The sequence below is a fragment of the Triticum aestivum genome, chromosome 3A, assembly GCF_018294505.1.
Source record: "Triticum aestivum cultivar Chinese Spring chromosome 3A, IWGSC CS RefSeq v2.1, whole genome shotgun sequence".
In the NCBI taxonomy this organism is placed as follows: domain Eukaryota; kingdom Viridiplantae; phylum Streptophyta; class Magnoliopsida; order Poales; family Poaceae; genus Triticum; species Triticum aestivum.
In genome coordinates, this window is record NC_057800.1 from 725,646,057 (window position 1) to 725,657,443 (window position 11,387).

An 11,387-nucleotide genomic window follows, 5' to 3' on the forward strand; every position below is an offset into this window, starting at 1 on the left:
GTCCAGCTACACCAGCAGAACGACGCCGCCGCCCAGCTCGCCTCGCCGTCATATCGTTCGATCGAGATGCTGCCCGTCCAGATTGGCCAACTGGCCGATGATGGAGATGAGGCAAACAAGGCGTGGACAGGGGAGAAGAGGCGCCGCAAGCACCTGCCCCCATCATCTTCCGATGCTCCTGCCACTGCCCAAGACCATGGAGACCCAATTTCTCATGCCACAGACATGGAGGACACCATCCAAGGGGCCCAAGATCGGATTCCTCATGCGACGGACATGGAGCTGCTGCTCAGAACAGATTCGGCACAAGAAGAAAGCTACGGGCCGGACTCCCTTGTCAGCGAGGAAGACCATGGAGACATGGAGGGCACCATCCAAGGGTGCCAAGATCCGATTTCTCATGCCACAGACATGGTGCTGCTGCTCAGAACAGATTCGGCACAAGAAGAAATCTTCGGGCCGGACGTCCTTATCAGGGAGGAAGACCATGGAGACATGGAGGACACCATCCTAGGGGGTCAAGATCCTTTTCTTCATGCGACAGACATGGAGCTGCTGCCCAAAACAGATTCAGCACAAGAAACAAGCCAGGATTGCTTCGGGCCGGACTTCCTCATCAGCGAGGAGGACGAAACCCGTTTTGCCCAACGTTTGCGTTCCAACATTCCTATTCCTCGTACTAACCTGCCACTTTATATTACATGGGAGGAAGAAGACAAGATAGAAGCGCGCCTTGCACGCCTTCGCATCGCTTATTACAAGGTACCTACATGCTGTATCAATCAGTCACCGCTCACTTCAATTCACGTATGTCTTACAATTTGTACTTGTGTGCCATAGTAGCAAATCCAGCCCTCTGGTTTGATATGTGTGGATGATTTTATCTCATGTTTTTATCATCTGTGTGTAGGCTTTGAAGCCGGAGTGCGCACGTGAACTTGAGCTTAAGGAACCAGAAGAATACACTGATGATGAACTTGGTGAGGAGTTGTACTTTAAGCGGTTAGAGGAGGATGAAAGTTTTGAGTGGTTCGTACATCCTGATGACACCTATAAAGCTGGATTGAATGACTACCAACGGATTGCCCCTCGTATTTTTGTAAGTGTACTGTCTATATCAACATCTAGTCATCCAGTTGACTACCTTGGTTATCATAATCATAGGTGTTCAGAAACCATTTCAACACACACTGCAAAATTCAGCAATCAATGAGGTAGTTCATTTTGCTTCATCGACCCCAACCACAGCTGCAACGTTAGTATAAAAAATTGAGCCATGGGTTTGTGGTACGAGTTGAAACTGTTTTCGAACAGCTTATTCTTAACATGGATGATAGTACTTGCGATGTTGGATTTGAAAAGGTTTGCCAGTTTTTTGTGTTCATTCAAACTTCGGACAAGTCTAGGTGTGATTTTAATGAGTGACCCCTTAAAATTGGTTGTTTCTTAGCCATTTCATATGTAACCTTAACTCGGAGTGAAGTGCTAGGAAGTGTATCCCACTTGGTTCTTGAACCTCCTTGATTGCTTTGGTTTTAAAGCTGAGGTTCGGTATTAGATAATAAAAATAGCATGATTTCTATGACCGTAGAGAGCAGTCCAAGGCTCAAAGCTATGTTACCTTGTGTGTTTTCACAAACATTGCTATCTTCAAACTTCTTATCTCTTTGGTTTCGTGCTTGTAACTTTGGCTGCTGACATTAGTTGACGTTTGAATTGCTTCTGAGTTATATCATGACGGTGTCTCAGTGGATTGACTTGTTAAAGATCACTTGATTATATATGGTACTATTTCTAGCAAGCCTGACTTTACTAGGAAAAAATGTGGATCCTTAGTCAGTTACTTCTGTAGACAAAAGTATGTCATCTCACTTCAATGTAGCCATTGTGGGACTTTTGTTTCTTTTCTGACGTTTCATCTAATTCTTGTTCTTTTTTTCTGCAGCTGCCTTATAGTGGTCGGAACCTGTACCGCTATCACGACGAGTACCGCTCACGTTATCATACATATAAAATTGATGATGTTTATGTCAAGTACTATGCAGAAATTTCAGAGAAAATCAAGGTATGCATTATGTGATCAAGCTGTTGGAATTAAAAATACTACGAGTGGCTGGATCGTTTTTAAAGTGATCCACTTCTATCTTGCAACAGTGGATTACAAAGTATTTGCATCTGGACCGCAGGACGAAGGGTGTAAGTATGCCCCCCAGGAAATCATGAAATTAGTCCATATACATACACATGATGATTAAGTTTTTTTCACTTCAGTGGATAGACAAGGATACTAGAGCATGGAGGCAAGCATTGAAGATTGCAACTGGCATTCCTCATATGACTGTTTGTTTAGCTGCTTTTGCTTATAATGTAAGATATCTTGTCTTTTGCTAATTGAGGCGTTGATCGCTGGTATTACTCACAATCTGGTCAATTTGATTCAGGAGTACATTCTTGAGATGGATAAGGATGCGTCCCTCAAGGACATAGGTCTTCTCTATTTTGAGATCTGGAGGCGTGTCGCTAAGAAAAATGTTGTTATCCTACTACGTCAAACATTTGTGTAATAGACATGCTTTGTGATTATTCGTAGTTCTTACGGCTTCACAAATATTTCAGTTAAGTTACATGGAAGCTGTGAAGGAAGTATATGAAATGGACAAGTTCGATGTACACAAAAGGAGACTAGATGGTGAACTGAAAGGGGTTCCTGTCATTGCAACAATAAAAGAATGCGTAAGTTGATGTCTTAATTTGAGGCTGTTGTGCAGATTTGTATTGCCTGTTATTTTCAATTTTTTTCTGTCTAGTTGCATGATCTGAGTGCTTACTACCTATAATGAATTTTCCTCGGGTTCATGCTTCACTTTTCAATTCTAGTCCTCACTAGCCATGAAATATGATCTAGTAAAAGTGCTGAAACATGTGTTCCATATGCTAAGCATGCTTTGTCTGAGTAAACTAGTTCTGAATTTTTTCTTCTCTTAACTGGACAAGAACGATTCTTTGTTATGATGAGGATAATTGGTTTGATGCCAACATTTGGCATTGCCAATACTTGGCAAGCCAATAATTGGCAATATCAAAAGTTGCCAAAAATTGGCAATTTCTTGTGAGGTTTTCAAGTAAACATGGTAGCCAACCAAGCACTAGCCAATATTTGGAATTTGCCAAATGTTGGCATGCCATTTTTTGGCATCAAACCAATTATCCTCGACATGCATACACATCCTTCTGAATTCTGGTAATTCTCCTTGCAATACTGTGAATTTATGTTGTCAAAAAGAAATATGCAACATATTGCCAATGTCTAATTTTATCTGTTTATCTTTCCAGATGCACTACGTTGTCCGACAGGGTGGCATTGATGCGAACGTAAGTAGGGTACTGTAGATTTGACATGGTGATACATATTTAGCTGCAATATGTTGCTGATATTGATACGGCCTTTGTGTAGACCGATGAGGATAAAGCTCGGGTTGTGTTTATGACGGTATCTCTCAGTATGGTATTGTCTTGATGAATCCTCTATGGTTTTTGTTTTGTTTTGTTTTTTTTGAAGAAAAAAATCCTCTATGAATTTATATGTGGTCATGATTGTCGTTTTAATATATCTGGTTCTCTTGTTCAGCATAAAGCAATGAACATGGCTCAGTACGCTCAGAAGAAGTTGGATTTAGCAGATAAGCTGAAGTTGGACAAAGAGGTATGCTAATAACTCTATTTATTGTGAGAGTAAGGTTGCATCCCGAGAATTAAGGAAAAAAAACAGAAACTTATGTGCGCGCACTTTGCAGGGTGGAGTTGTTCTATGGGAAAGACCCTTCGAGTTCTGAGTAAGGGAAAGACTAGAGTTGTTCTTTTGGCCTGAAATGAGCTGTTATCTCATACTGTATGACAGACAGCGAGACATGATGTATGTAAACAGCCTAGCAGTCTGAAATCACGGATTATTGGGTTGTGAGTCTGGTTTTCCATTAATTAACCAGCCAACTCTCTTGCACCCCGTCTGTATGTCTGTATTTGATCCTGGTAATGGATTTGGTATTCCAAAAATACAGATTCAGCTGTTTGGGTTGTAACTGGAAACAAATAGTCTGAAATCTTTTCGATACAGGCGCTGAATCTCTTGTATGGAAAGAGCCCTCCCATGATATAGAGGCTAGCCCCTCCGATTTCGCTGGAATCAGCCTCCCCCGCAAAAGAAAACGATTCACCGCACGACCCTCACCCACGTGAGAGGAAACAGAAGCAGCGCCCAGGGAAGCGACGACGACGCCCAAGTAGCTTCCCTCGCGGCCGTCCTCCGGCAGCCGTCCGCCCTCCACTCTTCCCCTGCGGTAGCCCACCTTGCCGGCCCTCCTCCCCCCCCTTCTCTGCCCGTGGCCGCCATGGCCTTGGCCCAGCCATCCGCCACCACTATGCCTCCCCGGCCAGTCCTTCTCTTCTGCCCGAGCTCCGACATCCCTCCCATGCTCCGACGCCCCTCCTCATCTGCCTTGTGTGCACCCCATCTCCTCCACCTATAAGCTGCCAGATCCACCCTGCCCCTCTTCTTCCCCTTCACTACCTCTACTCCTCTTTGTCGGTCATGCAAGCTCTCACTCCCTGCCTCTCATCCTCTTCACAGCAAGCAATTAGCTTTATTTCTTCTCTTTTTTGTAATTTTTCTATGCAAATTTTGCTAATCCTAGTTATATGTGCAACTATGGAACACCTATTTAAACTATACATGTTCTGCTTTGTTGCTGTAAACTATTTTTTATTTGCTTTTCCGTCAATATTATGTGATGTTGTCTTGGATTTCTATGATATTTGATGAATTTTGTTGCCATACAATCATCCAAATATAGTCACACGTTATATAACTTCTGGTTTGATGTCTATACTAATGTTGCTATGCAATTCCATAGTTTGACATCCAAACATGATTCCATACTGAAATCTGAGTAGGATTCCGTGAGCCAACTCAACTGACACCCAGACGACCAAATTCGTATTCATGTCTATGACAGTTTCCACGCTGAATTGGAACTGAAACCAATTCAATACGTAGGCGTCGAATACAGACATCCAAACACAGCGATGCTTAATTAATGAATGAGGTAAATCTTTTGCCCCTGTTTTTTTAAACCTTGTATCCACAACGCTGCACCTCTGAATACAGCACAATATACATACTTGAGGCTTAATTAACGCTTGTATGCCATGTCATTGAAGTACTCCCTCTGGAAAGAAATATAAGAGCGTCTAAATCTCACTAGAGTAGTACATGGACTTGGACAGCCGAACAAGCACAAATACATGTCAACCTATCCTGATCCGGGCTTGTGAAGTGCCACATATAAGATGTGCCAGATACGAGGCGACCAAACTTCAATCTGACGTATCAGTCCATCTGTACTCCCTCCAAGACTAGCCTGCAGGTACGCTTAACAAAACAACATCCAACTGAATTATTAGTATCCAATATCTTGTCACTCAAGCTCCTACTTCAACTTAAGAGGACTTTGTTCACCATTTGGATAGTATAGTTAACACTGTAAATATTTCAATTTAAATGAATGCAGAGGCACAGACACATGAATACAACTTAAATCGCTCGCTCACCTTAATATTGTTTGGCAATTTTTTGAAGTGCTTGTAGCTGTGCCTGCATAGTTTCACATAGTCATTCGGAAAGTCCTTGTCATAGATCACCTTCTTCTCTCGACCCCGAAGAATTAACTGCGACAGCAACCACAGAGTTCTTCCATCATCTTCCACAGGCCACCTCAATTCAGACTTGTTGATCCTACCAGACACTTGCTGGGAGTACGTGTAGGATTCCATGAGAAACCACCTTTCTTCGAATTGTCCCACTGGTCCGGGTGGCCCTCCAAAAGAGCTTGGACATTTTTTGTCAGAATCCCAATACAAGAGATGAAGTCTCTACTTCCCTGGTTTGGATCGACATTATGGCGTTCAAAGCACTCTGTAGCAATCTTCCTTACAGTTGTCCAAGTCTTCACCACCTGAGCTGGAATCCTGTTTTCAACTACAATAAACCAAAAAAATAAAGCAAAATGAACTTTGCTAGTTCTTGTATCATTGCAGAACACTCCTATATTTTAAGAAAAGGGCACTTGAACAAACCCTGCACCCACATGGGTTTTCTTTTCTTTTGCATTGTAACAAACCCAATTTATATGCACATCACCAATTTTTGTGCAAATATATACAGGTTTATGTCGTGTGCAAACAACTTGTAGTTACTGGCTTTATCTGTTCATCTTGTCTTTCTCCGCACAGGACTAACATTTACCTGTACAAACCCAATGCAAGTGCATACAATACTTGCACATGGAAAATGCACATCTGCACCTATTTGGATCTACTCCAGTAATTTCCCCACACCTTTTCCACTACAAGAACTGTGCAGGAACTGTAAAAAAACATGGATTGTGGCAACACTACAAAATATACTTGTCACAATTTGGTGCTAAAACATGACCATATGTGTCCTACAAAAGGCCAATGTCAGCAAAGCTTTGTTACAGAGGCTGCTGCAAGCCTAGTATCAAAATGAACATATGTATCCTAACAAAACGAGCAAAATGCGCATGTTTTGAATAGCTATCATACTATCCATCGTTTAGGTCGCACCAATTTAATTATTTTGCGTAGCACAAAATATTCAGGTTTACATCTTAGAGTTGTTTCAAACATAAATCGATGACTTTTCGTAACGAGGCGCACATGAGCAAATTGTGTCATCCTATATCTATTCAAAACCTGAAAACCAAACTTTTATGTTTATTTTAATATGTAGTGAACTCAGGTATCAAACATCCACGCATATAGGAGTTTTCTGTTTTAAGAAGGACTTACCCTTAAGTATCAACACCTGCAGCTTAGGTGTCTTATCAGGAAGCAGCTTGATGTAGAGCTCTTTCATTGAGAATTCTTCCTTTGCAACGGTACCTCGGGGATACTTGCGCTTAGCAAGGATACTTTCCACCAGACTTGCAAGTTGGCTACATAGGACAACAAGAAGAAAGTTAAAAACTGTGTGAAAAAACAGAGGGCATATGTTGCAGAGTGTAAAGCAAAACGTACATGATCATATTTCTGAGGATGGGCAGCATGGTGCCATCAGCGAACAGTTCTATGGGTTCCCTCTTGTTCAACCATTTGCTGAAGGACCCATCCACTTCAGAGATGATCACACACTCTGAATTGACGTAATTTTCAACTTGGATAGCAGCAGGACGCGCCAAAGCTCTGACAAAATGGTAGTCTGAAGCCCAATCCTTCGAACTTGCAGCACCCCTCTTGATAAACCTGTTGAATTTGATGGGCCCAACTTTGTACGAGCACTTGAAGAACTTCATTTCACTGTTGTCGAAATCCATAGGCTTCTCATCATAGCCTAGCAATGTAATGTTCTCTTCGATTGTCCCCGAATTGCGATAAAAATCCTTAATGGCTTGAACTGATGTAAAACAAAGTGAATTGTTAATTAAGCATTCAGCTGTTGTAGTAGACTGCAGTAAACAAAGGGCACTTAGATCTTGGGGCATCAGTATTACTAGAGTTTTACTTCATTTTATACATACATACATACATAACAACAAACATATATAATCAACGTCAAAATTCACGGTAAATTTGCTGACCCAGTAGCAGGAAATTGAATCATTTTCAACAAGATAATGCAAAAATAATCTAACTGATCTTCATATGGACGGTAGACATGCCTTCATCTAAACTGTACTGATGTGAGTGTGTTTCTCCTCTGCACTTGTGAGAGCAGAGTCCCCAGTTTATACTACTCGTAGTACCAATAGAACACTACAGCTAAAGGGACATGGAGTTGGCCCCCTAGTCGTGCTGTGCTGTTGGGGATGGGCCTTTGCCTAGCTCAAGCCCCCTTACTGCTCTGTAGACGACAGCTGATTTGACATGACGCTCGGTCCAAACTGGGCGCGCGGCGAGGCCGGCGGCGAGCAGGAGCAGCTGCTAATGGCCGGGGTCGTAAAGTCGACAACTTTAGGCGAGAAAATCGCCGACACATGAGACCGGCGCGAGCAATTGCTAATGACCGGGGCTGTAAAGACGACAACTTTAGGTAATCGGCGTTCGAGAAGAGACAATGTTGCGAAGGCCACCAGTCGGCCAGCGGCCGGCCGGTTCCCTACCACATGTTGACCCTCGCCTCTCGTCCCCTGCAGCCCTTGCCGCTGCTCGGCCATGGCGCAACGGTGTTCGTGGCCCGTGATGATCGACGGCAGCGGGTCGCAAATACTGCAAGAAAGCAAGAACAAGTAGTTTACCTATTGCGAGATCCCGATCCGGCGGCGGGGGCGCGAGATGAGGGTTGGTGGGGGTCGCCATTGAGGTGGAGTTGCAGACGCGGCCGGAGAAAAAGAGAGGAGACGATTTCCGGCGAATAGGAGTACAGCACAGGGGTGGTCTCTGCCCCCCCTCTCTCTTTCTCGCCTCTTTCTCCACTACGACAGACACACAGACCTGTTTCGGGAAATACCATTAATTTGGTCTATTGACCGGTCTACGCCCTCTCGTTCCAATTTCAAACGGTTTTGCTAAATCATCAGTCTTTGTAAGACGTTTTAGACATTTAAGATAACACCTAAAACAGCTCAATTTCTGCTGTCCAAAACGTCTTACAAAAGTGAACAGAGGGAGTACTTAAGTTTAAGTCAAGTATTGCAGCATTTCTTTTTCCTTTTATACTCCATTTTTAGTTTTTTTTCTTTCTATTTTCTGTTTATTATCGTTAGAGCACTTACAACCGGACTTGGCAAATCTGGCCCTCTATACGCCCGCATTCGCGGGCACTGACCATGCACACATCATAGTTTAGCTTCCTCATCCACGTCCCTCGTATCGGAACCCCAAACCTGTGCAACGCTATGTATAAACACCATCAACATGCTGGATCACCATTGCACCGCCGGACAAAAGGACCATAGTTCGTAGTAGTTCATTGTCGAACAGTGCAAATGCATACTACAAACTTAAAACAAAAATAAAACATAAATAAACGGGGAAGGGCGGAGGAAATCACCATTTCCTCGCCCGTCCCTTCCCCTTCCGGTCCTCGGCACGGCTGTGCCCCTCCACCATGTAGGCGTCGGCGTGCGAGGTGCATCGTCGTCGAAGGTGGAGGTGGAGCCGCCCGTCAGGTCGGAGTTAGAGCTTCACCTTTGGCCCGCAAGCCTACAGAGTAGGCGGTCCTTCTCCTTCGCATGGCGGGCCGCCTTCGCCTTAGCCGCCGCCTCCTTGTTTGCCTCGCGCTTCGGCAACTTGATGGCGAGTAAGAGTGCCTTGGTATTCTTGCGGCGGAGGCGCCGCGCATCGTCTCCGCCCTTGTGAGAGAGAGGCGGAGGACCGATGTGAGGAGCGTGGCCTCAGGATCGATCAGCACGCGGTAAGCACCTCGCCCACCGCTGCCCTCTCCCTCGCCTATTGCCGCTCGAGCCGGGCTACTCGTGCCTTGGGGTCCGGTGTCCTTGTGTGCGCCAGCGCTTGTGCGGGCACGAGGACTCAACGGTGGTCGGGTACCAGTTCCGGAGCAGAGAGTGGTGGTGGGCGGCGTACTTGAAAGAGTGGAGCGGCTGGAGCTGTACGCTGGGTGGGATGGGCCGGCGACGTCGCCAACGGTGTGTCGACGAGCAATGGGCGCTGACGAAGTACCTTCAAGCACTCACCTCCCCGGCAGCGGCTTCAGACAAGAGCTTGATGTCTACTACACAACTTATTCTTGTAGACTCATGTCGGGTCTTCAAGTATAGAGTTTTGTAGGATAGCAGCAATTTGAGGTGTAGGATGAACATGGTCTCTCTCAAACAACTCTGTAATAAAATACAAGAAATCTCTTATGTCCCCAACACACCCCATACAATGGAAAATTGTATAGGTGCACTAGTTCAACGAAGAGATGGTGATACAAGTGTAGTTTGGATGGTAGATATAGGTTTTTGCAATATGAAAATAAAAAAGTAAGGTAGCAAGTGATAAAACGGAGCACAAACGGAAAACAAGGCCTGGGGTTAATACTTTCACTAGTGCAATCTCTCAACAGTGCTAACATAATTGAATCATATAACAATCCCTCATCGTGCGACAAAGAATCACTCCAAATGTCTTATCTAGCGGAGAACATAAGATGAAATTATTGTAGGGTACGAAACCACCTCAAAGTTATCTTTTCCGGTCAATCTATCGAGTCATCCCTATAAGTTCCACAAATAGCCCTAGAGTTCGTACTAAAATAATACCATATGGTACGCATCAATCAACTCTAGTGTCACCCATATACTCCAATATCACCACAAATATCCATGAGTTGATTATTCGATATGCATCAAACAACTTCAGATTCATAATATTCAATCCAACACAAAGAACTTCAAAGAGTACCCCAAGGTTTCTACCGTAGAAAGAAGGACGAAAACGTGCATCAACCTCTGTGCCTAGATTACCCCAATCTTAGCGCGGGAATCCGCAAGTTGATTGCCAAAACATATATCAAGTGAATCAATAGAATACCCCATTGTCACCATGGGTATCCACATGCAAGGCATACATCAACTGCTCTCAAATCCAAAAAGTATTCAATCCGATAATGGTAAAACTCAATTCATCACAAGAAGATAGAGAGGGAGAAACATCATATGATCCAACTATATTAACAAAGCTTGCAGTACATCAAGATCGTGCCAAATCAAGAACATGAGAGAGAGAGAGAGATCAAACACGTAGCTACTGGTACATACCCTTAGCCCCGAGGGTGAACCACACCCTCCTCATCATGGTGACCGCCGGGATGATGAAGTTGGCCTTCGGTGATGATTTCCCCCTCCGGCAGGGTGCCGGAACAGGGCTCCAGATGGGATCTCTTTGGTACAGAGGCTTGCAGCGACGGAGTCGAAGCTCTAGGTTAACTTTCGGGGGTTTCCCTATTTATAATTCTTTTCAGAGTTGGAATCACGCGAAGAGGTATCACAGGGGGCCCACGAGGTATTTGGGCGCGGCCACCCCCTAGGTGCACCCAAGTGGCTCGTGGGGCCCTTCTGGGTCTTCTAGCACTCCCCGAAGCCTCTTGGGTCCCTTTCCTTCCAGAAAAAAATGACAAAAAGTTTCGCTGCATTTGTACTTCATTTGATATGGATTTTCCGGAAAACCATAAACAAGCAGAAAAAAACAACCGACACTGGGCACTAGGCCAATATGTTAGTCCATGAAAATCACATAAAATTCATATAAAAGTGCACCAAAACCATATAAAATTATTGTAAACATGACATACTTCATAAATTATAGATACGTTGGCGATGTATCACTTTACTTGGCACATGAAATACAAGATACAAAACATGATTACT

General features: G+C 44.1%; 2 protein-coding genes across 4 annotated transcripts in view; one reads left to right on the forward strand and one right to left on the reverse strand.

Moving 5' to 3' along the window:
* Positions 1-4,079, forward strand: part of LOC123057272 (uncharacterized) — a 9,016-nt gene extending 4,937 nt beyond the window's left edge. The window contains exons 2-13 of the mRNA XM_044480341.1: positions 7-411; positions 496-762; positions 911-1,099; positions 1,946-2,065; positions 2,155-2,196; positions 2,272-2,367; positions 2,442-2,531; positions 2,617-2,733; positions 3,334-3,372; positions 3,455-3,505; positions 3,629-3,703; positions 3,987-4,079. Of these exons, the coding sequence (XP_044336276.1) occupies positions 7-411; positions 496-762; positions 911-1,099; positions 1,946-2,065; positions 2,155-2,196; positions 2,272-2,367; positions 2,442-2,531; positions 2,617-2,733; positions 3,334-3,372; positions 3,455-3,505; positions 3,629-3,703; positions 3,987-4,079 (1,584 nt within the window). The remainder of the gene's footprint in view (positions 1-6; positions 412-495; positions 763-910; positions 1,100-1,945; positions 2,066-2,154; positions 2,197-2,271; positions 2,368-2,441; positions 2,532-2,616; positions 2,734-3,333; positions 3,373-3,454; positions 3,506-3,628; positions 3,704-3,986) is intronic.
* A 1,035-nt stretch (positions 4,080-5,114) lies between these two features.
* On the reverse strand, positions 5,115-8,478 carry LOC123059475 (uncharacterized). 3 transcript variants are annotated; one of them, XR_006427455.1, is made up of 5 exons: positions 8,313-8,478; positions 7,096-7,471; positions 6,868-7,013; positions 5,608-6,034; positions 5,115-5,417 (listed from the first exon to the last, which is right to left on the reverse strand). XR_006427455.1 is itself a non-coding variant. In XM_044482041.1 (4 exons), the coding sequence occupies exons 1-4, from the start codon at positions 8,371-8,373 to the stop codon at positions 5,772-5,774; spliced, it is 846 nt and encodes a 281-aa protein (XP_044337976.1). In that variant the 5' UTR covers positions 8,374-8,478; the 3' UTR covers positions 5,462-5,771. The 3 variants fall into 3 exon arrangements, 1 of the variants encoding a protein (XP_044337976.1); XR_006427454.1 differs by having other exon boundaries at positions 5,115-5,428; XM_044482041.1 differs by lacking the exon at positions 5,115-5,417 and having other exon boundaries at positions 5,462-6,034.
* Positions 8,479-11,387: the final 2,909 nt, after the last annotated feature.

Excerpts from the sequence above, each read along its gene's own strand:
- LOC123059475 (XM_044482041.1), bottom strand. The coding sequence starts at position 8,373 with ATGGCGACCCCCACCAACCCTCATCTCGCGCCCCCGCCGCCGGATCGG. Across the intron at positions 7,014-7,095 it reads ATCCTCAGAAATATGATCAT|CCAACTTGCAAGTCTGGTGG; the intron begins GTACGTTTTGCT and ends TGTCCTATGTAG. Across the intron at positions 6,035-6,867 it reads GCAGGTGTTGATACTTAAGG|TTGAAAACAGGATTCCAGCT; the intron begins GTAAGTCCTTCT and ends GGTTTATTGTAG.